The sequence below is a fragment of the Arachis hypogaea genome, chromosome 8 (genome assembly GCF_003086295.3).
Source record: "Arachis hypogaea cultivar Tifrunner chromosome 8, arahy.Tifrunner.gnm2.J5K5, whole genome shotgun sequence".
NCBI lineage: Eukaryota > Viridiplantae > Streptophyta > Magnoliopsida > Fabales > Fabaceae > Arachis > Arachis hypogaea.
In genome coordinates this window covers 15,681,797-15,707,454 of record NC_092043.1, presented here as the reverse complement: position 1 = coordinate 15,707,454, position 25,658 = coordinate 15,681,797, and the positions used below count along the sequence as shown (strand labels likewise).

Here is a 25,658-nt window from a genome sequence, read left to right as displayed (position 1 = left end):
AATACAATCGACTTCACGTAAGATTAATATTTGAGAACTATTAGATAATTTAATTGATTTGACTAAATTTTTATTAAACGACTCTCAAATATCAATTTTACGATTGACTTCGTCTGAGTTTTCACCAAAAAATATTATTATAATTTGCATGGATGAAGGACGGTGACTGTTAGCACATTCCCCTTCTTTGCCGCCACATCCCTTAAAGGCAATACTTACATATTATTAAATATTAATTTACATAACTTTGAGTCTCATCAATTGCATTATATTGGTACCGTTTATAGGGAGCACACTTGTGTGTGTATATATATATATATATACCCCCAGTGACCTTCATCATCCTCATATACTCTTCCTCCCAAAAAGCATCTTCACAATTTAGGTTCTTAATCCCAAAGTGATAATGAACCCTCTTCTTGATAACGATCAAGTTCAACATAACCTTGAGAAATGGCCAAGTCCTAACGAGGTACGTAGTAAATTCTCATGTGCTTTTATTTTCAGGTAAAATTGAGAATAAAAATTATTATCTAAATGCTACTTGTTTCTTTTGTATACAAATCAGGCGTTTGCAGAAATGAAGGCCATAGGGAAAATATCAGGCCCAACAGCCATAACGGGCTTGCTTATGTATTCAAGATCAATGATCTCGATGCTATTCCTCGGCTACCTCGGTGATGCCGAGTTAGCCGGGGGTTCCCTCTCCATTGGGTTCGCCAACATAACCGGCTACTCTGTCATCTCCGGTTTAGCCATCGGAATGGAACCGCTTTGTGGACAAGCTTACGGCGCCAAACAGTTGAAGATTCTGGGACTCACCCTTCAAAGAACCGTCCTCCTCTTACTGGCGGCCACCGTGCCCATCAGCGTGGCATGGCTCAACATGGAGAACATACTCTTATGGTGTGGACAAGACCACCAAATCTCGTCCACAGCTCAAATTTTCATCCTCTTTTCTATCCCTGATTTGTTCTTTCTTTCCCTCCTTCACCCTCTAAGAATCTATCTCAGAGCACAGAGCATTACGCTTCCGATAACGTTTTGCTCCGCCGTCTCCGTTCTCCTCCACGTTCCGCTGAACTTCCTCCTTGTTGTCCATTTTAAGATGGGTGTTGCCGGGGTGGCCGTTGCAATGGTGTGCTTCAACTTCAATCTCTTCGTCTTCCTCTCCTCGTTCGTCTACTTCTCCGGCGTCTATAAAGATTCCTGGGTTTCTCCGAGCATTGACTGCTTCAAAGGATGGTCATCGCTTCTTGCATTGGCTGTGCCGTCCTGCGTCTCCGTTTGCCTAGAGTGGTGGTGGTACCAATCTAAACTATTTCATTCTTAGCCAATATTATTTACGCTGAAAATAACAGCGAAGAACTATTAAATAAAGTGGAAACTCAGGTGCAGTTAACTTCATGTTTAGATATCAACTTTACGTGAAATCGACTTCACCTGAATTTTTATCATTAAATAATTTAACATATTTAATCACATGAAAGTACTACTTGAAATAGATAACAATTTAGTTAAATTATTTAACAATTTTTAATTATCAACTTTATATAAAGTTAATTACACATGAGTTTTTATCTTTAATTAACATTTTACCTTAAATTCTACTATTATGTGAATATAGGTACGAATTTATGATAATGCTTTGTGGACTGTTGGTGAATCCAAAAGCAACCGTTGCATCAATGGGAATCTTAATCCAAACAACATCTTTGGTCTACGTGTTCCCATCGTCTCTTAGCCTTGGCGTCTCCACCAGGGTGGGAAATGAGTTGGGAGCCAATAGGCCCGCCAAGGCCCGCATTTGCATGATAGTTTCACTTTTTTGTGCAATGGGCTTGGGCATCACGGCGATGATCTTCACCACCTTGATGAGGCACCAATGGGGAAGGTTCTTCACCAATGACCAAGAAATTCTAAACCTTACGGCCATAGCATTGCCAATTGTCGGGCTTTGCGAGCTCGGCAACTGTCCACAAACTACAGGTTGCGGGGTTCTGCGGGGCTGTGCAAGGCCCACCATTGGAGCTAACATAAATTTGAGTTCGTTTTATTTGGTGGGTATGCCGGTCGCGGTAGTACTTGGATTTGTGAGTAAGATGGGATTTGTTGGGCTTTGGTTTGGGTTGCTTGCGGCCCAAGCAACATGTGCGGGCCTCATGTTGTTTGTTCTATGCAAGACTGATTGGAATGCTGAAGCACAAAAAGCAAAGGAACTAACCAATGCTGCTTCTTCTTCTGTGAATAATTCCAAAACGAAAGGAGAGGGTAACAAGAACATCAATGATCATCATCATAATCATCTCGAGAAGATTGTGATCGCCGTAGAGAATGATGAACTTGGCAAGATCACAGATCAATCATCATCACTTGAAACCGACCCACTGATCACACCTACTACCAATAATAAACAGTGTAAATTAATTAATTATTGTTGAATTAATTAACTATCTAACTAGCTTTTTAATTAGGTAAAAACTCAGAGGTGCAGTCGACTTCACGTGAAAAATTAATAAATTGGTCAATATTTTTGTGACATTTTAGACCAGGGATTGTGGGCTAAAGTTATTATGTGGTTTATTACGTGTTAATGCAATGGTATTATTCTTGGTTGCAATGAGTAATATTAATACGGAAGCATACCCATCACTTAACACTGCTTTTATGCGTATCATATAGTCCAATTTGTAGCTTAGAAGCCAAGACTACATTGAGGATCAAAAGGCAATTAATTAATTCAATAGAAGTTTAGGGTTACTAGATTTTCTCCTCTTCTAAAATTTACTAAGTGATCCCTTTGCTGATTAAAAAAGTTAACACTGTGAAGATTAATTTTAAATTTTCATTTTTTGAAACAATTATTATTATACAGTTTGACAACAAAAGAAAAGAAGAAAAAAAAAGGTGATAGTAAATTATTAAACCCTAAAACCCTAGCTTTTTTTTTTTTTTTTTTTACATAACCCAAAACCCTAGTTAAAAGTGAACGAGAGCTTGTGTAACTGTGTATGAGACCAAAGCACTTACCAAAAACGAAGTACTATAATCTTTTTAGCATAGATTATATTTAATTCAAAATTTTTTATGTAATTACATAAAAATACATATAAATACATATAATTTAATATGTAATTATTATATATTATATATAAATACATATATAATTTAATTTATTTTTAATATATATTATTTTGGTGACCAATTTCAATGCACACCTAGTATAGTTGTATTTAAGTTTATGCATAGATGAAAACCTTTTCTTTTTGACTGGGATTTTTTTTTTTGACAGGGAAAAGATTGTTTAGTCATTTAGATTAAGAAAAAACATTGTTGAGGAAATGAAGCCTCTCTCAGTTAATATCTGGCCCACCAAAAATATGGTAGGCCCATGAATCCTTATATCGACCCAACTAATATGGGCTTTTGTTGGGGAATAGAAGGACTTTGCTATTGGACTCTGCTATTGATTCAAAAATGAAAAAAGTTATTTGAAAATGTAAATTTTAGCGACCCAAAAAGAAACAACTCTAAGAGTTTTGAAAAAGGTTTATTGGGTAATTGTGTTCACAAAATTACAAGGAAAAAATATATGATTTTCGATGGTTATAGATCAAAACAAATTAATCAATGCACATAAAAAAATTACCACAAAAAAAAAAAACAAATTGATGAATAATTTTATTTTTTTTATTAAGGATTTAACTAACATATATTCAAAAGTCACATGATAAGACTGCTATTAATAAATATAAAAAAATATTAAAAATTTATATTTTTTGTATTTTTAATAAAAAATTTAATTTATAATCTTAACATGTACCATAAGAACAGAAATTAGTTGCTAAACTTTTTTATTAAATATTTTGTAATTTGTTTAAATCATGCCTTGCTGGCTTGACTAATTTTTCTATTTACAAATAGGATTTTATTAAATACATTGATTGAGAAGACATAAATAGAAAGTGATTTTCCTTCAATATGTCTAATAAATTGATAATTAATAATTAATAATTTTATTAATCAAATAACGTAGCAAAATCCTTAGAAACAAGTAGTTGCCTTTTTATTTCCAGTAAAAATATTTAATTTTTTTTAGTTGAAGATAGATATTGACCAAAACAGAAACAGTTTACTTGAGCAACCAACTTCTCTAATATTACAGCATAAGAAGCACATGAACTTTGGAAATTAAAAGCTAACAAGTAACAAATGTGAACTGTTGAAGGTTGCTGACCTTTTGGCATATGATTTTAATATTATTTATTATTTTTATATATTGAAAACATAAAAAATTCTATTTTTATAATAAATAACATTAAAACATTTTTTTATGAAATGCTTAATTTATATTCTTAAAACACATTATAACAAAATTCTATATTTAAATATTGTTTACATTAATTCCATGTCTTAATTTGTTAGTGATGAATAACAATCAATAGCTGAATAGCCCATCCTTGCTGAAAAATGGGAATAATAACCACCATTTTTTCAGCCTCCAATTTGATTATTATATTTTAGGATTTAATTAGTTTATATCTTAAGGGTATATTTTAAAAATATAATAATAAAAACTTTTTAATATTTTTTAATGTATTTAATGTATTAAAAATATAAAAAAATTAATTTTATAATAATTTTTATAAAATATTTTTTTTATAATATATTTAACCTATAACTTTAGAACACAAATTAGCAAAACCTACACAGGAATTTACACCATTAATGAACAATAATTATCACTAAAACTAATTCGTGACTTTGGGTTCAATGCAAGGAAAGTGTGTTCGTATCTTTAATTTGTTGAGGCAGTAATTCATTATGTATGAAATATATTAAAAATGTATAGAGTAATATACATACATATATAGTCTAATTTTTTTATATAAAAAAATATTGGTATTTTTGTTAGAATTGGAATTAATTGGTGTAATTATAGACGAGAGAATTTATAAGAAAAGTTTAGGGACTAGTAATTTTATTAAATTCTGAAATCAATAAGTGAGGCATGTTACAACACGTGAAGAGCATGTTGAACATGTGACAATATTCCAACCAATACGTAGGAGGCGTGTTGAAACACGTAAAAGACAGGTTGAATATTTTTACAATAATATAATACACTTTAAATATTAATATTCAATCAAAATACTATTTTTATCTCCATATTAAAAATAATTTATGACATATATATATAAATTAATTTTTGATATACATATAATATTTGTATTCACATGTAATTATAGTTGTAAAAATTGGACCGGACCGGCCGGTTCGACCGAAAAATTGGTGAACTGGATTCTATATCGGTCCAATCCAGTGTTTAAACCGTATAAGAAATTGAACCGGTCAAAAGCGGTGAGGTGGTCTGACCGAACTGTTTGGGAGAAAATATTTCTAAAATGCTTGAGGTAGGGTTCGAATTCCTGCCCTCAAAGAAACCAAAAGGCTCCACAACCACCAAACCACTATATTTTCTATTAAAATTAATGCAAATTATAATACATATAAATATCTTTCATCAAATAGTTTACTTTTATTTAATTTATTTTAATTTTAATTATAAACTCACTCATTCTTAAATTAATTATATTTTTATTTAACAATAATTATAAACTCACTTATTTTTTATAATTATATAATATCTATTAATATTATTTTTTAATAAATACTTGTAGTATATAATAGTATAAAAGATATAAACTAATTAATAAATTATTAAATATTAAAAATAATAGTTATGTTAATATAAAAACAAAATACAAATATTTATGATAGAGTAAAAATAATAAAATATTTATTGTTCATTTTCTATATTATTTTAAAATAACTTGATATTTTAAAATGTTAGTAAAAATATGTATTTTAAATTTTAATTTTAAACTTTTGACTATTTTTTATTTTTTATTTATATAGGACCGAGTCAATCGGTTCAACCAATAACCTAACGATTAAATCAGTAACTCATTGACTCAGTAACCTGATCAGTTCGATTACCGGACAACTATGCATGTAATAGTGCAGTTGGTTGACTTTTGTTGTGAAATGCAATTGGTTGACTTTGTTCTTTCTTGTTTCTTATATAATCATCAGAAGTTTAGGTAAAAAATATGGCCTCAACCATTTTGCATTGTTCATAGAATAAATTCTAAAATATTGATTAAATGCTTTTCTTTGGACGGTGTTTACATATTATACTACCTCTTCCCTGTCTAACTGGAGAGGAGTCACATGTATTCTCTCACGTCCTTATTATTATTATTATTATTATTATTATTATTATTATGGGAAAGTACGAGAAACTAATAGAATATTGTATAATAAAGATTTAAGGAGTATTAGAGATATAATTATTAGTGTTACTTTTTTTTTATCGGCTAAAATTTTTGAGATGAGTAGTATCATGATATGGTATTAAAACTCTACATCCAAAAGATCAAGAGTTCGATTTTTGGTGAACAATTTAAGCTTTTATGGAAATTATTATTATTGTTGCTTCTTCCTTGCTTTGTTTATTAGTAGCGCCTCCATGTGACTTAATTTTTAGGGAAACAAAATTATGCATAAATAGAAAATTAAAATATGAGACACTAATACACCATCAATTCATAATATGTTAATAGATAAGTAAAAACACAAATTTTTAAATATGTTGGAAAAATAAAAGGTTTCTACTTTAACATTAATGCCCTTAAAAGATATTTTTAACTAATTTTATTTCATAATTATATAATCCGAATCTAAAAATTTTAAGATTTGTTTTGTGTTTTTATTTTAAATTTCTGTAAAAATATTAAAAACAAAAAAATTGTATTTTCTAATTTTATCTCTTATTTTTATTTTTTTACTAAATTTTAAAATAAAAATATTAAAATACAAACCAAACACGCATTAAATTTTAATTTTAGTTTTCTTTTTTAATGGTATAAAAAAAACCCTTTTTCTGAGCTGCCCATGTGTTTCTTACTAGCTTTAGTGGTAAACGGATCTTCACCAAACCGAATCGAATCCAAAACCCGACCCGAGACATAGTGTCGTGTTTAGAGGCGTTGTTTATGTTTGATGACTTTGATCTGTAAAATGGACCAACCCAATTTGGAAGTTGGAAGGAAACAACTCACCTCCGCCCACCCCCCTCTCTCTCTCTTAAACTTTTCACTTTCTCTCTCTAAAACCATTTAATACAATTCTTCTCTCCCTCTCTGAATTTCGGTTCTTACTTTTTAAGTTTTTACAAGCTCCTGTTTTCTAGGGTTTTTGTTCTTCTTTGATCCAACTGATTGCTAATAGTCATTTCTAATAATCTACAATCTAATCAGATTCAGCTCATGTAGTGAATTTTTCAGTTAACTAGGTGCTATTAATTTTTTTTCCTAAGGCGTCAGGTAAATTAATGGCTCAATTCCGGCGAACTCTGTCGCCGGCGTATCATGATCGGCAGTACCCGAACGGCGCCGGCGGTGTCTTATCTGTTTCATCTCCGTCTCACAAGTTCTCTTCCACAAACGCCAAGTACACATCTCCGTTTCCGGCGCTGGCGACGAGTGCGGCGGCGCTCCGGAAGTTTCTCGCCGGATTCTTTGTCCGGAGGTACGGCCGGAAAGGACAGTGGAGGAAGGCTCTGTACCGTTGCCTGCTATGCTTCTTCGTCGGTTTCATGCTCGGAATGTTTCCATTCGGCCACCACGTCGTCGTCGACGACGTTCGCCCTAGCGACATGTCGTTCGAGATCAAGCCACCTCACGCCAACGCGCAGTTGCTTCAGGAGAATCACGTTCTCAAGAACCGCGTCGGCGGAAAAGAAGGAACCGAAGTAGTTGAAGCCGCGGTCGGTGGCGGCAGCGATAGCGGCAGAGAGAGCGGTTTCATCATCGATCCGGTGAGCCTGAGCGTAGCGAACCATCACTCGATAGCGGAGCGCTTCGATTTCGTGCCGCGGAAGCAGCTGATTGTGGTAACACCGACCTATAACCGTGCTTTACAGGCGTATTTCTTGAATAGGCTGGGGCAGTTACTGCGGCTGGTGCCTCCGCCAGTGCTGTGGGTTGTGGTGGAGATGAATGCGGCGTCAATGGAGACGGCGGAGTTGCTGAGGAAAACGGGAGTGATGTATAGGCACTTGGTTTGCGCTAAGAACTCGACTGATGTGAAGGACAGAGGAGTTCATCAGAGGAACACGGCGTTGGAGCACATTGAGCGCCATAAGCTTGATGGAATCGTTTACTTTGCGGATGATGATAATGTGTATTCGCTTGAGTTGTTCGATACCTTGAGAGACATCAGGTATAAAAGAATCTAACCTAATGTCTTCTGCACCTGTTGATTTTGATTTCTATGTGATTTTAATTTTTATTATATTGATGTGTTTGTGATCCGTGGCTGTTGCAATTATATGACGAAGGTTCAGTCCTTTGTTTGTTAAATTTTGTTAATCTTCTTTCTTCAGTTATCATGGTTTGTGTAACTTCATTCCATTGGCTTTTTGATCCTTGATTCCTTACTCACTATTGCTCTTTAGCATAAGTTGATTGCATGTTTTGATCTTCCATATACTTGCCAGCTTTTTTAGGATTACTATATAGTATCAATGGTTTCCATAGAAACACGGGTAGGGAAACAAGTATCAAGAAAAATTGGTTTGAATATTCGTGAACTTAATAAATGCAATGTTTTGTGGGACAATTCATTAAATGCCATCTGTGATCATTAGGTTTTATTTATTATCTTTTAGTATACTTTTGAAGTTGCTACCTTCTATTCTTGCAATCGGATCATTTATGTTGCAGTTTTTAAAACCATCTTAAACCACTATCTGTTTTGTGGTTTCTGGAATCAACGAGCAGTATATTTGTGGATCTAGCATTTTGAGGCATCTATTCAAGAACTCTGTTCGTCTACTTGTGCAGTTACCATATGATTGAGATGATTCCTATCCTAATTTTGTTTTATGTTCCTTTTGTTGACATAATTTGGTACTTCCGATTGAGCCAATCCTACTTGAAAATTACATTTTCGCAGTGAGTGACACTATTGGTTCAATCCTAACAAACTAACTATACCAAACATGTTAGGATTGGTGGCAAGCAACCCACACTATTCATCAGAGAACCAAACTTAAAACCTTAGAGAAGGCAATTAATGGTGGAATATGAATATCCTGTTATTGAGAGTGTTCAACAGATGTCTTGGTGAAAGACGCAAACAATGATATCACTAGCTAGTTGCTGACAGACTTTCATTAAAAATTAGAGCTGATGAAATTTGTCTTGGTTAACACCTTTTCATGATGACATGAACTTGAGCTTTAATGATTTTCAGCGTTTTGGGATACTACATATAAATAATTATGTGTGAAACATATAGTCATGAAGTTTTTTTTAGATCGGCTCCCCTACTTTTTATGCATTTGGATGTTGTCCTCAGATATTTCTAATGGTTTTGTAGTCGCTTTGGCACTTGGCCTGTTGCTATGCTAGCACCCAGCAAGAACAAGGCTATTTTGGAGGGCCCTGTATGCAATGCAAGCCAAGTGATTGGATGGCATACAAACGAGAAAAGTAAAAGACTTCGTAGGTTTCATGTTGATATGTCTGGATTTGCTTTTAATAGCACAATCCTGTGGGATCCAAAGCGATGGCGACGCCCTACTACAAATCCTATTCGACAATTGGATACGGTGAAAGAGGGTTTTCAAGTATGGCTCCGACTGTTTCTCTTTGCTGTCCTGCCCCATTAATATCTTCTGATGTCCTTACTGCTTCATCTTGTTTTTCTGCTAACTAATAAATATCACCTGTACTTGTTATAATTACTAGCCGAATTTGCCTTTGGTCTTTACAGGAGACGACCTTTATAGAGCAATTGGTGGAAGATGAGAATCAAATGGAAGGTTCTCCTGTTGGTTGTTCCAAAGTATTGAATTGGCATCTCCATTTGGATTCTCATAACGTAGTTTATCCAAAGGGTTGGCTGCTTCAGAAAAACCTAGATGCTGTGGTCCCTGTCAACTAATCCTTCTCCGAATCTATTGTGAATATGCGATGGGTATGACCTGATTGTCCTTGTAATGCAGTATATAGAATATTATTTGTAAATACTTAAGGAAAAACAGAACGTGTCACATCTAAAATGTCATCTTATGAAGTGATACCATAGAAAAACAATGTTAATAATTTGACAAAGAAAGTTAAACTTTTCGGAGGATGTCATGCTTGCTCTGCGCCTTGTAACAAGTTGAAATTCATATAGCTTTATAGCTTTAACCTCATTGTAAGCAAATTAACTGGCTTTTGTTCATGACAGTTTGCCCATATTTGGTATTGGTTCGTCACTGAATAGATGGGTGCATCAGTTAGCCATCTTTGGCACTGATGCATTATGTTGCACGCCAAGACAGGAACTGGTTACTAGTCTTTTCATGAGTTCCCTTGCACAAAATTCTATGCAGAGGCAAAATTTTTGTACAATATGTTGCCTTGTTTGTTTGAAGGAGACAAAGATCGTCTGCCAAGAAAAAAAAACAAAAGAGAGGAGGAAGAAGGAAAGTGGGGAAAACAGGACAAGGATTTTATTCAAATTACATGATGTTCAAGGTTATACACAGCTATGTATTAGGTATATATAGATCATAGATTTTTCTTGGGGGCTAATTTGATGTGGACCAAAACTGTTTCTGATTTAGGCCTTATCAAAATCTGCAGAGGGGTAACTTCTCAACTTTGTACTCTATTCCTTTTCATTCTTTCAATTGATGGTATTCTTGCAATACTTGAGTAGTTTGGATGAATTTTACATATTAAATGACGTGCACGATAATATGTAAAGCAGTTTGAACTTTGAAGGCGAATATTTCTACATTGAACGGACTCTGATGGTAGACAATTATTTACTTGTTACAAGGACAACAATTAGGGTACTACGGCAAAGTATGTAATTGCTGTTCAAATTTCTGTGGTATTTAGTATAACATGGTTACTTGGTCGTCAATTCTGACAACTGTAAATGACCTGTTGTCCAGTCTTGGATCAATGAATTTTGTAAGATATATATACTTTTAGTATTTTAAATTTGATGTTTATCTGGGACCAAATTTGAAGCCGACATGGGCAGTGGTAGTTGTAATGATAAAAATGTGCAGTGCTCAACCTCTAGAGAAATTGGACCAATTCGATCACCATTTATCTTATCTTTTAATTTTTTATAAAGTATATTTTTTGTTCTTTAAGGTTTATAATTTTTTTTAAAAATTCTAAATGTTTAATTTTATTTAATTTTGTTTCTAATATTTTCGATTTATTCAATTTTATCGTTAATGTTTTCTATTTATTTTAAAATTATTTTTAAATATTTTCAATTTTGTCCTCAACATTTCAGATGAAATTAATATTCAAGGATAATTTTGATATAAACCTAAAATATTAAAGATAAAGTTAAATACAATTAAATGTTAGGTCACAAATGGTACAAATAAAAAACATACTTTACTCTAATTTTTCAGTTGAGTGGAACCTGTGATCTGAGAACCGCCATTGCCAAATATATAATTTTGACACCTTGTGGGTGAAGTCAAAACAAACGAAGCAGGTTGGTTTCCATCAAAAGATAAGTGATTTGGTAGACTTTATTTTGAGGAGGCTAGTAAAGGGATTTTTTTTTTTAATTTGTGAAGAATAAAATTGGGTGAAGGAAACGAGAACCGGATTAGCTGGTCGAACCGGTTCAATCAAAAACCGACAAAAAAAACGATCCAATCTAATGTGCAAAACCGTAAAATAAAAAACCACTCATAAACTGTTGAACCGGCCGGTTATTGGCAGGTCGGATCGGATCGGATCAGAACCCGGCCGGTTTACAGAAAACGACCTCGTTTACTTCCTTGAAAGGGAAAAAGTTGCACGCGTTATCCCCCATTCCCCCCTTCTCCAACTCCTTCCTTCAGCAAACCCTAGCCTCCACCAATAGCTGCCGCCGTCTGTTGGATGAGAGACTGCTGCCGCCGTCCATCGCACTCAAGAACTTCCGTCTTCGTGCTCTTGGGCCTCTCGCCGGATCCTCCACGTCGGGTGTTCGCATCTCGCCGTTCTCCTCTGTGCTCGGCTGCTCGCGCCTCCCTCCGCCAGTGAGTGCTCGAGCTGTGCGTGTTGGTTGCTGCTCGTCGTCCGTGGTTGTCTCTGCTCGATTCTGCCTCCCAGTCTCACTCGAGTCTCGTCTCAGTCACTGGCATCTCGTGGTTCGTCTGTCTCGTCGCCGGCGGTAGAAGCAACTCGTGGGGTTGTCTCTTGCTTCGTCGCCTTCCGTGGGGTGGTCGCCGACTCGCCGTCGACCGTTGGTGAGTCCCTGCACCATCGCTTCCCTGTTCTCTCTTTTCAGATTTTCCTTCTCCCTGTATTTTTGCATGTTGCTGAATTGCTAATCAAATTTGCCTTGTTGCTAATCTAAATGTTGCTGTAAGTCGGGACTTTACTTGGATTTGTTAAATTTGTTGCTGTAACTTGAATTTGTTGCTTCCCAGTCACAGAATCAGAATAGAATACTCAGTCAGTGCTTGGTTGATTGGTTTTGCTCACTGATTGTATTTGATGATAAATTTTAAATTGATAACTTTTAATTTTAAATTTGCACTGCGTGTTACTGATTCACCGTTCCTTCGGTCCTTTTTGTTGTTGTTAATCATTGTGATGAGCTTTATTAAAATTGGGTTGAAAACTGTTGAATCTTTTTTCATTTTTCATTGTTCTTAACTTCTGTTCTTATTAAAAAATTTGCAATTGGTGATCTTTTGATTTATTATATGCTTCATGTTTTTAATTTCACTCTGCTTCTAGGCTTTGAAATCTGTTTATGATAACTGTGATGCAATTATTTAGTTGGATAACTGATGTAATTATTGAGTTCAAGAGATTGAGTTTTTGATTTGCAAGGTGATTTTTGGTTATTTTTTATTTAATTTGGTAATGGTGTTTATGATTGGGGTTATCTGGTTTTGATTCTTTTTTAATTTGGTAATAGTGTGATTACTTGTTGCTGTTTGTAATGTTTGTTGCTGAATGATGATTGTTCTTTCTTGCCTCTGTTTAGTAATGTTTATTGAAATTTTGTACTTTTTCAATGCATATTTTTATGTGTTATTAGTCAAAGTCATGTCAAGGCCATGCAAATTCATTCAATTCCTCCTATTTCAAACTGCTTATGCTGCTTCTCACTATTTCTGGTGTGTAACTTGTATACTTCTGCATGATTCTCCTTTGATTCCACACAAAGTTGATGAAAAAAACTGATTTTGTTATCTGGGGTAATCTTATTCTGTTTCTGTCTATGTTTTCTTGCTAATGGAACATTCTAGTCTAGTTGTTTAGTGATCAGAATGTTATTCCTTCTTAGCTTCATGGAATGAAAGAGAAACTACATTGCATCCTCAGAGGAATCAAAAACCATTAATTAATTTATATATTATTTATTTTAGTTATATGATTCTATCAATTTGGTTGTGTACTTATTCTTCTTATTCAGCATAGGAATTTAAGCATTTTATTTTTCTGATATTTCAAAACTGTGTTTTTCTCAAGAGACATTTATAGTTTTATACAGACAAGTGGTTCTGATTTTGGAATCAACTATGGACAAATAGCCAACAATCTTCCCTCTCCATCACGCGTTGCTGTTCTAAAACGGTTTTTCCGGTTGAACCACTGGTTGGACTGGTTGGACCAGTAAACCAGTGAATCAGTGATTAAAACGGTTTGATGACCGGTCCGGTTTTTAGAACCTTGATTTAAACACTTGTAGCAGAACTTTCGGTGTCAGTCATTTTGGCATCATGCACTATATGTCTTGGGAGCGAAGCTATGTTTGTTGTTGAAATTTGGACTCTTATGGGTCTCCTGTAGCATGTAGAATTATGGTGTTTGTCTGTGTCCATTATTTTTCAGTGTGGTTAACTGGCGTGACAATGTTGTAACTTCACAACTACTTTAATGTCTTGCGTTACTTTATGACCTTGCAGCTGCTGTGAGGAAGGAAATTTCAGATGAAACAGATCGCATAACCGGGAAGACGAAACAAATTTCTAACATTCCAATTCAACTCGGCATTTATTCGCCACATGGTAAGTTGTTTGCTTATCAATTGATGGATGTAATTTTATATAGGCCTTATAATTTGTCAAATTGTTCTGTATGTACCTTTCTTTCTTCCCTTACCATTTCATACCTTGTCATTGAACATTTGATTGTGGGGATGAATGGTGATTTAGGGTTCAAATAATGCAAGGTTATCTTTTCTAGAGTAGCGGAACAGTCCTTTATTCTTTTGCTTCTGCTTTATTTCTTTTAAGTTGCCTGCAAAGCTCATATATCTAGAGTAGTCTCAATACATTATTCGTATGTACCTCTGCTAAATTTCTCTTGGCAGTTTGTTTCTATGGTTAACTTTCTGTGGCTTTGCCTGCAGTTGTAAACTTAACCCTTATAGATCTTCCTGGGTTGACAAAGGTTGCAGTAGGTAAACCTCAAAATAGGCCCGCTTGCTCCTCCTTCACCAACCGAATCTCCATTCAGTTTCCTCTTCGTCTCTGTTCGAAGTTGGAAGCCTTTGCACACTCTGCAACTTCCAGCGCACACTCTGCAATTTCAATGCTCACGAGAAGAAAAATCCTCAATTTATTCTCAACCCAATTCGCTTCTCACCAATTCAATGCAGTTTCGAAGTTATCACGAGTTCCTTCGCACCCTTATTCTGAAATCCACAAAACCCTAAACCCCTTTAGGGTTTTTCTTTTGTGCGCATGGAATTCGACGCAAGCATCGAAATTTCCCGAATACGAGATGCCATCGGTGACGTGGGGTGTGATTCAAGGTCGCAAGGAGAAGCTGGTATCGCGGGTCATCGTATTCGACTTCCTCAGGGGTTTGGGAATTGTCCCTAACGAGTTGCAGGACCTTGAGCTACCTTCGACAGTTGAAGTCATGAGGGAGCGCGTGGAGTTCCTCCAGAAACTAGGGCTAACAATTGATGACATCAACGATTACCCTTTGATGTTGGGATGCAGTGTGAGGAAGAACATAATTCCTGTTTTGGGGTACTTGGAAAAAATTGGGATTTCAAGATCCAAACTTGGGGGATTCATTAAGAGCTACCCGCAGGTATTGCATGCTAGTGTGATTGTTGAGCTTGTCCCTGTTGTGAAGTTCCTTAGGGGACTTGATGTGGAGAGGGAGGATATTGGGTATGTGTTGCAGAAGTACCCTGAACTTCTAGGGTTCAAGCTTGAGGGTACTATGAGTACATCAGTGGCTTATCTTGTTAGTATTGGGGTTAATCCTAGGGATATTGGTCCCATGGTGACTCAGTATCCTTATTTTTTGGGGATGAGAGTTGGGACTGTGATCAAGCCTTTTATTGATTACTTAGTCTCTTTGGGACTGCCAAAGAAGATTTTGGCTAAGATGTTGGAGAAGAGGAGCTATTTGCTTGGATATGATCTTGAAGAGACTATCAAGCCAAATGTGGATTGTTTGATTAGCTTTGGGATAGGGAGGGAGTGTTTGCCTTCGGTTATTGCACAGTATCCTCAGATTCTTGGATTGCCCCTCAAAGCCAAGTTGTCTTCGCAGCAGTACTTCTTCAGTTTAAAGCTTAAGATTGATCCTGAAGGTTTTGCGCGAGTCGTGGAGAAGATGCCGCAGGTGGTTAGCCTTCACCAAAACGTGATCATGAAGCCGGTCGAGTTCCTCCTCGGAAGGGCTATAGCACTGCATGATGTGGCTAGCATGGTGGTCAAGTGTCCGCAGTTAGTAGCACTGAGAGTGGAGCTCATGAAGAACAGTTTTTACTTCTTTAAGAGTGAGATGGGAAGACCACTGAAAGAGCTTGTAGAGTTCCCTGAATACTTTACTTACAGTCTGGAGTCTAGGGTCAAACCAAGATACCAAAGGCTAAAGAGCAAGGGGATAAGGTGTTCATTGAATTGGATGCTGAATTGTAGTGACCAGAGATTTGAAGAGAGGTTGCAGGGTAATTATATTGAGACTGAAAGTACAGGTCCGACATTTTTAATGGGTGGGAAATTGAACCTGCCAGGTAATGCAATTCTTTCAGATGAGGAAGAGGAGAGTGATGATGAAGTACTATACCGAAGAACTGTTTCTTTATAGAACAATTTTTCCTTCTTTTTGTCTAACAATCCATTTTATTTAGGTAAATTATCCTTAAAGCGTAGTTTGAAAATGCGTAGTTTATTAATTGTTCTGGCATAAGACAATATAAAAGAAAATTGTTTCTGTTGAAATTTAAAAAATAGTCTGGTGTCAGATGGAGTTAGTGTCATCTTAAGAATGAAACTTTTTCACTCAATCACTTTATTTCCAAGCTGTGTGATAACTAATCGAATTCCATTGCAAAGACCTGTTGAATGATCAATATTTCAAATAAGTATAACAGAACATCCTTCTTTAAATTGTAATTCATGGTTGGGCAGTCCAAGTGACTGGCTAAGAATTCAGGAGTGTGCATACTTTTAAATATTGAATTAACGCCGTCTTTAAAGCAAGCTGAGTTAGAACTCAGATATGTTTTCATGTCATTGTGATTTAACGAGGCATGTAAGTGTTCACCTCTTCAACGACATTAATGGTCGGAGCCAAAATAGCCCGACCTTGTAGATGATTCAGGTTAGTTAAATCTCTTAAATAGTCACCATAGATAGCTTCACATATTGCCTGAATTGGATAATTGAAGTTGGTGATTAAAAAGTTCAGGTGGTATTGTAATCAAGCAACATCCATCCTCAGAATCTCCTAGTTGCCATCACCCAAATGAAGGATCCATTTTGCAAAATCTTTCAATTCTTCAACGTTTTCATCTTGATCTGTACACTGTAGTCGCATGTTCTATGTAAGTCTCAATATTTTACACTCATGCCACAAATGAGATGAATTAATTAATGGATGCATTAACAATATCTTGCCTGGATCCTTTTGTAATAACTGGAAAATTTTGTCTGAAATCTCCACCAAAAACTACAGTTTTTCCTCCGAAGGGCAACCCCAAACTTAAAATCAATCCGGCGAGTGGACTACCTTGTTTTATGTTGCAAGTAGAATATTTATCAGGAGTAAGAGGAATTGCAAACTTAGAATGAGCTGTTCTTCCTCCGAGTATTAAGAGTGATGCAATACCGCTAGAGGCAACGAGTAATACAATTTCTCCTTTTGATCTAAGAGCAGCTGATAGAGTTTTCCAAACAAAGATCTTTTCAGTTCTTCCATAACCGTGTAAGAAAAAATATGACCACAATCAGAATTAGCAGCTGTATGTATTTGATCATACACATCCCATTGTTCAGTGTTCAGCGAAACACAAAAGAAAATACTCCTAAACTACTCTAGCATTGAAAATGAAGCCATTCTGCCATTGAGACAACTTAGTTGAACATAGCAGATTACTATATTAATTACTCAATCTTTCTTTTGCCTGACCCATGCCTAAACGTTTTGTTGCTAGAACTAGGGGTATATTTGGCCTGGTTCGGTTCGAAGGTCTGGTCCGAACCCGAATATTTTAGGAGATAATTTAGTGTAATTTCATGGGATCTAGAACCAGATCCAGATCAAGGCGGATCCGGTTTCAACTAGCCCCATGTGCACCTTACGAAGACTAAAAAATGTATATATATTTTAAATTAATTTTAATATTATATTATATTAATTATAAGCTTATTGTTTATTTTTAATCATACTTAGTTGAATTAGAAAATAGATAAAAAAAACATAATTAAAATTTATAGACAAATTCAAATTCAAATATAGATATCAACTTCTCGATAACAAGTAGGATTTTTTCTTCTTTATAAATAAGTGCATCATTTTTTTGACATAAAATTTATCAAGACCCGAACTTCACCGATTTAGACCCGATTTTAGTGAAACCTGAAAGTAGTATGATTTCACCGGGTTTAAGATTGGGTAAGGGTCTCAAAAATAGACCCAATCATTATTTAGGGCCGGATCCAGATCAAGACAAACTCAGCTTCACCTGGCCATGTACACCCCTAGCTAGAACCTTGAACTTCGACTGGAAACATCTCAGGCAAGGGTGATGCTTCCAATGGAGCAGGAACTACTCTTCTAACAAGCGTCTGTTTCCCATAGTCAGCATTACTCTCGGCGCCAAGATCCAAAAGAATCGAACACAATGGCGTTCAGTTCTTTTATATAATTACAAAGGTAAAAAAAAACATCAATCAACATAACAGCATTATAATACCTTAGATGATGTCGCAATGGATGAACACAAGAGTTATAAGAGGAGTCTGTTCCTCACTATCACCGTTACTATCTGCGGCGGAATCCTGAATAATTATCCAATAAAATATTGTTGGCTACTTTTCAATATTTTTCAAACATGATTCAAAAACACAACGATCAATAGCAAACAATCAAAATTCACCTTAGATAATACCACAATGGATGAGCAATTATAAACCGGATCCACAAATTTCATCTTCTTGGAGGTGACAGACAACTTGAAGAGAAATTTCTTATCAACAACCTCTTCCAAAAGACTAATTCCACTTGAAACGTTGAAAACCAACATGGCTTACCGGGATAATCCACGCGTCGGCATTGCATGAAGCATAAACAATGGAAAACAGTGTTATTTTACTGTTGGGCTAGCTACCTTTATATATTAAATAGATTATGTTTATTTTTTAATATTTTTCTATTATAAAAAGAAGAATTTAATTTTAATATATTACAGTGTAAAATAGTTTTACATGTACATCTTATTACGTAATCAATAAAGATAGTACATCAAAATTAAACTAAAAAAATAGTCTTCACTTTTAATTCAATTTTACTCTTAATCATAAATGTTAAGTTAAATATTGGCAAAGTCTTTGGTATAGACACCAAGATAGTATCTACATGTGTAGATAATGGGTGGCAAGCTGTGGCGATGACATGTGGCATATGGAGGAGACAAAGTGATCAGGCCTTGACAGGAGTTGCAGGAAAAGCTGATGGGAGCACGTTGGGAAGGACTTTGGTTAGATGGGGTAATTAGGTGTTAAAACTGGTAATCAGTTTTTGCTTATTAGGGGCCCAAGCCTTGTGGCCCGTTTGTTGTTGTTGGAAAAAAATATTTTGATTTTTTCTGAATCTGTTAAAAAAAAAAGGACCCAGGTAAAGCTCAAAGCTCCCTCGTGACCCAACCCCCTAACCTTGTTCCCTGAAACAATAATTCACACGCGTACAGGAGACAGCCGATTCAAAGAAACCCCGACGGTGTTGACCTCCGCCTAGCCCTGCATGGTCGGCGACTGACAGAGGTCGTCGGCGCCGACGCCGTCCAACCTCCCAACCACTGCAGCTTCTTCCTCCATCCGCGCCGCCTAACCCAGATCCTCCATCGTGACCGCCTGACCCAGTAAGTCGGCAGCTCTTCGCCGGGTCATCATCTTTGCTGGCTTCTCCGCACGGACCCAGGTTAGTGGCTTATCGTCCTCATCTTCACTGAGGGTGTGGTCTTCTTCTTGAATTTTTGTTTCTTTTTTTCTTCAAGTCTTCTTCGCTTTTGGCTTGCATTTTTGTTCTGAAGTTCGATTCTTGCATTCTTCTGCTTGGACCTTGGGTTGGGTGTTGGTTTGAAGATTGATTCCGTCTGTTATTTGCAATATTAGTACTGTGGAACTTTATATGTATGGTTGCTATGGGTGAAAACTCACTGTGTTAGGCGGAGTTTACACTGTGAGGTTGCTGATGGCAGAACGTTAGTCTTATGCTAATGGTGGAAATTTGTATATTGTTGAATGCTATGAGCAGAATTTGAATGTCTCTGAAGTGCCTGGATTATTGGATTTGAATGTCTCTGATTCATTGAGTATTGAGTTGTGTTTTTGATATGAAATTTGGGATAAAAGATAAGTGACTTCTCTTGATTATGAAATTTGTGTTTTTCGTCTAGTTAATTTTGGTTAATGTGATTTAATTGGGGTTTAGGGCAGAAACCGAAGAGGTTTTTTTAATTGGATTTGGAAGGTGCAATTTGGATGACTTTTGGTTTAATTTGGTAACAGTGTTTATGATTGGGTTTATCTGGTTTTAATTCTCCTTGAAGTTGGTAATAGTGTGATTTCCCTTTGCTGTCTTGTAGTGTTTGTTGCCGAATGATGGTTGTTCTCTCTTGCCTCTGTTTAGTAACGTTTATTGAAATTATGTACATGTTCAATGCATAGAGGTTAAGGCTGTTGTGGTTCTCTGTTTGTTAAGTTGTTGTTGTGTAGAGGCTAAGGCTGTGTATGAATATAGCAACTTAAAAGTTATTATTTAAAAAACCAACTATTACAACTTAATAGATGGAGTGCTATGGTGGGATGGGCAAGGCAAACGGTTTGTCTCCAGATGAAAGTGAAAACGAGTTATGCCTTTCAAACAACGACGTTGTTGACGAGAATGAATTAAGAAAGGTTGAGTTGTTGTCGGATGAAGATGGTCGTGAATATGGTTACATGACTGGGTTGACTGCAGAGGACATAATGAAAAAGGTGTTTCGAAGTGAAGAGCATGCATATGAGTTTTATGGTAGGTTAGGGAAATGCAACGGATTTGGGGTCCGTAAGGGAGACTATGCAAAGGATGAAGATGGGAGTGTAGTGAGAAGGAGGTTCTTCTGTAATCGGGCTGGCCTAAGGGATGGAAAACACTACAACAGGCTAGACAGGAAGAGATGCCATAGGCCTGAGACACGCACGAATTGCCAGGCCCTGATGTCTGTATACCTTGATAAGGGCAGCTCGGTTTGGAAGGTTCGGAAAATAATCCTCGAGCATAACCACGAGTTGATACCGACGGGAATGGTTCATATGATCCGAAGTTTCCGAGCGATATCGGATTCTGCAAAGGCCCACATGGATAGAATGCATACGTATGGGTTTCCGACATCTAAGATATTGGGGTACATGGCTGGGATTGCGGGTGGTTATTCTTCTTTGGGTTTTACCAAGAAAGACGCATACAACTATATGGATCGGTCGAAGCGTGCAAAGGTGGTTGATGGAGACATGAACGCTGCTATAGTATACCTGGAAGGCAAGGCAGCTGCCGATCCCATGTCTATGGCCCGGTACAATTTGACTGAAGAAGGTATGTTGGGAAACATGTTCTGGGCTGATGGTCCTAGCAGGGTTGATTTTCAACACTTTGGAGACGTAGTTGCATTCGATTCGACGTATAAGAAGAACAAGTACAATAGACCCCTTGTCATATTCTTAGGTTCAAACAATCACAAGCAAACAACAATTTTTGGTTTCGGTTTGGTTTTAGATGAGACAATAAGTTCATACAAGTGGATGTTGGAGAACTTGTTAGAAGTCATGTGTGGGAAGCTGCCCTCTGTAGTCGTTACCGATGGAGATTAAACTTAGGTCCTCCGGTACACTCTAAAATCACAAAATACCAATGCCCTAGACCCAATAGCTTTACAATTCTGTACCAACATTCATTAAACCAAACACTAACATATCCTTCTTACTCCATTTTACCTTTATTCCTTCTCCGCCTGATGCCTTCACCTATATCGGATCGGACACCCCTCTCCAAAAATCCTTTAAAAATATACCTGACTTTACGGCAGCACGTACTCAACTAATTACTAACAACAGGGACAGAAATCTTAAGCACACAACAGTATTCTCTGTTCTAACGACTTCTAATTTATGCGGTAATTTTCACTATGATGAATGCAATCTATACATGTCCTGAGTGATTATTTCGCTTTTCTTTTTTTCCACAATACAAATGATCGTTTGGAACACAAAAATCTTTTCTACATCCAGGAAAGCTTCATACCCATGAAAACTTACTACATTACTAACCGATAGGTCAACAGGTATACAAGGAGGGAACCACGAGCCAGCAAAACATATTTCCAGCTGCTCCTCTGTGTTGAAATTCTCCTTCCGTTCTCCTCTCGGGGCTGAGGCGAGGCATTCCAATGCGGGGGAACCGAATAAGCAATCAAAAAATAGAAAATCGAATTAGATAGGACTATCAATAATCAGTCAGCCGATAAACATGGACATAAAATCCAACATCAACAGCAATCATGGTTCGTAAAAAAATCCTTCCATAATGCAATTCCCCCGACACAGATACCCTCCTTTAATGTTCCATTCCGTCACCCACGACTATCCTAACATTAATTAATTGTACATGTTCGACTACACTCTTTATATATTTTTTTTAACAGATCTCTTGCCTACTGAACTGGACAACATGCAAGCATCAACCAAACTGATCGCAAATCATACATGCAAAAATGTATGGTCAGTCTTTTGAAAACACAGTTTTTACGTAAATTTAGGTTTACATTTGAATCTCTAACTCATACATAACATAGTCACAAGAACGGTATGGAGTTGGTCACTTTACTTGGATTCATCAACACTAACCTTTCAGTTGGTATCCGGTTGAAGTTAAAAAGCACCACCAACACAAACTCGGTCACGGTCTTCATCAATCACAACCTCGGGAACAACAACAGCATATAATAAGAATACTTATATAAAATAAGATAACTACATCAACTCGACAAACCTTTCACCTCCTTCGTTACCAAAATTCACATATCAGAAAAAACATTCGTAATTCAACGTACCTTTTTTTTCAATATGTACTTGACGCCACCTACACAAATCCCTCCTCATCGCACATACCAACGGTAATCGCCCCCGTGATAGCTCCGGATTTCTTCTTCCTTATCCCACGTTGTCTTTCTTTCAAGGTTATCCAGATCTCTCCCCAACTCATAGCCCCACCTCACAATTAATCAAACACTGAATCAGAGCGACACACAGTGGCGTTACAATATATATAATTCAGAAATTCAGACTTGTGAAATACAAAACGACACGACCGACGACTTACTTAGAGACTTAACCGTTACATCCGTAACAATGGCTCGACGTTTCTGCTGCTAGGTTTCATTACCTGGGGTTAGGGTTCTCCTTCTTATAGAACGGCAGCTGCTGCACTCTCTTTAAACCTATCAAGTCTTACCCGTCTTGGCCTAAGCCCAAACAAAATTACCCCAACCCAATACCCTTCCAGCCCAATCCAAATCCACCCTCATAGTCCGCGGATACTATAGACGTGTCACAAAGCCAAAACTTACCATTATTGCTGGCACCAACGATGAATCCAAACCAAAAACCAAAATACCACGGCCCAGCCCATTTTCATAATCCAATTGGGGTTCCATTAACTTTCTTGTCATTCTACCTTGTTTTCATTAGCCGGCTACAACCTCCGCAACCAACGGAGTCAGGCTTACAGAGCTCTGCGGAGCCTGTTACGTCCAACCAACCTTCTTGCCACTTCTCATCAACTTATTCAATCTGCATCCATAATTCCGTACCATATAATTGGCCATAGCCAAATCATCATTCATTGGAAAATTCAAAACACAACATTCGAATTATTCGAGAAGATAACTTTTAAGTTGCTATATTCATACACAGCCTTAGCCTCTACACAACAACAACTTAACAAACAGAGAACCACAACAGCCTTAACCTCTATGCATTGAACATGTACATAATTTCAATAAACGTTACTAAACAGAGGCAAGAGAGAACAACCATCATTCGGCAACAAACACTACAAGACAGCAAAAGGAAATCACACTATTACCAACTTCAAGGAGAATTAAAACCAGATAAACCCAATCATAAACACTGTTACCAAATTAAACCAAAAGTCATCCAAATTTCACCTTCCAAATCCAATTAAAAAAACCTCTTCGGTTCCTGCCCTAAACCCCAATTAAATCACATTAACCAAAATTAACTAGACGGAAAACACAAATTTCATAATCAAGAGAAGTCACTTATCTTTTATCCCAAATTTCATATCAAAAACACAACTCAATACTCAATGAATCAGAGACATTCAAATCCAATAATCCAGGCACTTCAGAGACATTCAAATTCTGCTCATAGCATTCAACAATATACAAATTTCCACCATTAGCATAAGACTAACGTTCTGCCATCAGCAACCTCACAGTGTAAACTCCGCCTAACACAGTGAGTTTTCACCCATAGCAACCATACATATAAAGTTCCACAGTACTAATATTGCAAATAACAGACGGAATCAATCTTCAAACCAACACCCAACCCAAGGTCCAAGCAGAAGAATGCAAGAATCGAACTTCGGAACAAAAATGCAAGCCAAAAGCGAAGAAGACTTGAAGAAAAAAAGAAACAAAAATTCAAGAAGAAGACCACACCCTCAGTGAAGATGAGGACGATAAGCCACTAACCGGGGTCCGTGCGGACAAGCCAGCAAAGATGATGACCCGGCGAGGAGCTGCCGACTTACTGGGTCAGGCGGTCACGATGGAGGATCTGGGTTAGGCGGCGCGGATGGAGGAAGAAGCTGCAGTGGTTGGGAGGTTGGACGGCGTCGGCGCCGACGACCTCTGTCAGTCGCCGACCATGCAGGGCTAGGCGGAGGTCAACACCGTCGGGGTTTCTTTGAATCGGTTGTCTCCTGTACGCGTGTGAATTATTGTTTCAGGGAACAAGGTTAGGGGGTTGGGTCACGAGGGAGCTTTGAGCTTTACCTGGGTCCTTTTTTTTTTTAACAGATTCAGAAAAAATCAAAATATTTTTTTCCAACAACAACAAACGGGCCACAAGGCTTGGGCCCCTAATCAGCAAAAACTGATTACCAGTTTTAACACCTAATTACCCCATCTAACCAAAGTCCTTCCCTCACGTGCTCCCATCAGCTTTTCCTGCAACTCCTGTCAAGGCCTGATCACTTTGTCTCCTCCATATGCCACATGTCATCGCCACAGCTTGCCACCCATTATCTACACATGTAGATACTATCTTGGTGTCTATACCAAAGACTTTGCCATATTGAAATGTATTAACAAGTTCAAGGTCTGTGTACTATACTTAGGGAGACAATAATATAATATCACTTGGACGGTTGGACCCTTTACATCAACTTTAATACCACTTTTGTGTAATTTTTCTAATAGAGATATTTATATTTATTCTACAAGAAAGAGTAGACCTACGAACTAGCATAGTTGAGACATTAGGCATTAGAATAAGCCTTTTCGTTTTCCATAATGTTTCAAAATCCGAAAAATCAAGAATTAATTCATTACAGATTTCATTTAAAGATTTGCTACTAATTAATGAGTTGATTCATACACAACAATTAAAACCCCCAATACTTATTTGTTAAATCTACCCAAGTTGGTTGGCATTAGAAATTTAGAATGAACTTTTATAGGCTTAAATTGCCCCTTGCCTTTCGATAATAGTAAGCTGTCCATCTGTAAGTAGTGGGACAACTACCAAAATACAAACTATTTAAAATATATTATTTGTTTACCTGTTAGTTTATTAAATCTGAGATTACTATTTAAAATTGTATCAAATTACACACTAATACATAGAGTTGCATTAAATCACACCAATCTGTAGACAATTTCATTTAGTCCAGTCAAACCAAGAATCGATCCATTTCTCAAGGCCATGATTAACATCATTTTCATGTGAATATTTTATATCAAATAATTGATCAACAGTCTTAAGATTCATCAATCATTTCACTTAGACAAATAACAATTAGTCA

At 36.5% G+C, this 25,658-nt stretch overlaps 3 protein-coding genes and 1 long non-coding RNA gene across 7 annotated transcripts; 3 read left to right on the top strand and 1 right to left on the bottom strand.

The window, feature by feature from the left end:
* The first annotated feature begins 249 nt into the window (after nt 1-249).
* On the top strand, nt 250-2,620 carry LOC112706295 (protein DETOXIFICATION 48). Its single transcript, XM_025757522.3, has 3 exons — nt 250-472; nt 569-1,305; nt 1,628-2,620. Exons 1-3 carry the CDS (start codon nt 407-409, stop codon nt 2,439-2,441), a joined length of 1,617 nt encoding a protein of 538 aa, XP_025613307.1. The 5' UTR covers nt 250-406; the 3' UTR covers nt 2,442-2,620.
* Nucleotides 2,621-7,061: 4,441 nt separating this feature from the next.
* On the top strand, nt 7,062-11,188 carry LOC112706293 (probable beta-1,4-xylosyltransferase IRX9H). Its single transcript, XM_025757521.3, has 4 exons — nt 7,062-8,286; nt 9,448-9,697; nt 9,844-10,047; nt 10,306-11,188. The coding sequence occupies exons 1-3, from the start codon at nt 7,397-7,399 to the stop codon at nt 10,012-10,014; spliced, it is 1,311 nt and encodes a 436-aa protein (XP_025613306.1). The 5' UTR covers nt 7,062-7,396; the 3' UTR covers nt 10,015-10,047; nt 10,306-11,188.
* Nucleotides 11,189-11,891: 703 nt separating this feature from the next.
* LOC112706292 (transcription termination factor MTERF4, chloroplastic) lies at nt 11,892-16,227 on the top strand. Of its 3 annotated transcripts, none has more exons than XM_025757520.3 (3): nt 11,892-12,331; nt 14,006-14,107; nt 14,452-16,227. In XM_025757520.3, the coding sequence occupies exon 3, from the start codon at nt 14,634-14,636 to the stop codon at nt 16,152-16,154; it is 1,521 nt and encodes a 506-aa protein (XP_025613305.1). In that variant the 5' UTR covers nt 11,892-12,331; nt 14,006-14,107; nt 14,452-14,633; the 3' UTR covers nt 16,155-16,227. The 3 variants fall into 3 exon arrangements, with proteins under 3 accessions (XP_025613305.1, XP_072056870.1, XP_072056869.1); XM_072200769.1 differs by having other exon boundaries at nt 13,581-14,107; XM_072200768.1 differs by having other exon boundaries at nt 13,569-14,107.
* Nucleotides 16,228-17,758: 1,531 nt separating this feature from the next.
* On the bottom strand, nt 17,759-24,870 carry LOC112706294 (uncharacterized). 2 transcript variants are annotated; one of them, XR_011864566.1, is made up of 7 exons: nt 24,325-24,870; nt 22,926-23,395; nt 22,657-22,834; nt 22,451-22,525; nt 21,863-21,975; nt 18,448-18,596; nt 17,759-18,349 (listed from the first exon to the last, which is right to left on the bottom strand). It is a non-coding gene; the product is annotated as an uncharacterized lncRNA (long non-coding RNA). The 2 variants fall into 2 exon arrangements; XR_011864567.1 differs by having other exon boundaries at nt 21,875-21,975.
* Nucleotides 24,871-25,658: the final 788 nt, after the last annotated feature.

What these genes read in the sequence shown, in the direction of transcription:
- LOC112706292 (XM_025757520.3), top strand. Translation starts at nt 14,634, where the DNA reads ATGCTCACGAGAAGAAAAATCCTCAATTTATTCTCAACCCAATTCGCT.
- LOC112706295 (XM_025757522.3), top strand. Translation starts at nt 407, where the DNA reads ATGAACCCTCTTCTTGATAACGATCAAGTTCAACATAACCTTGAGAAA. An exon ending in AATGGCCAAGTCCTAACGAG is followed by an intron (nt 473 to 568) that starts GTACGTAGTAAA and finishes TATACAAATCAG; the next exon opens with GCGTTTGCAGAAATGAAGGC. An exon ending in GTTTGCCTAGAGTGGTGGTG is followed by an intron (nt 1,306 to 1,627) that starts GTACCAATCTAA and finishes ATGTGAATATAG; the next exon opens with GTACGAATTTATGATAATGC.
- LOC112706293 (XM_025757521.3), top strand. Translation starts at nt 7,397, where the DNA reads ATGGCTCAATTCCGGCGAACTCTGTCGCCGGCGTATCATGATCGGCAG. An exon ending in GATACCTTGAGAGACATCAG is followed by an intron (nt 8,287 to 9,447) that starts GTATAAAAGAAT and finishes ATGGTTTTGTAG; the next exon opens with TCGCTTTGGCACTTGGCCTG. An exon ending in CGGTGAAAGAGGGTTTTCAA is followed by an intron (nt 9,698 to 9,843) that starts GTATGGCTCCGA and finishes TGGTCTTTACAG; the next exon opens with GAGACGACCTTTATAGAGCA.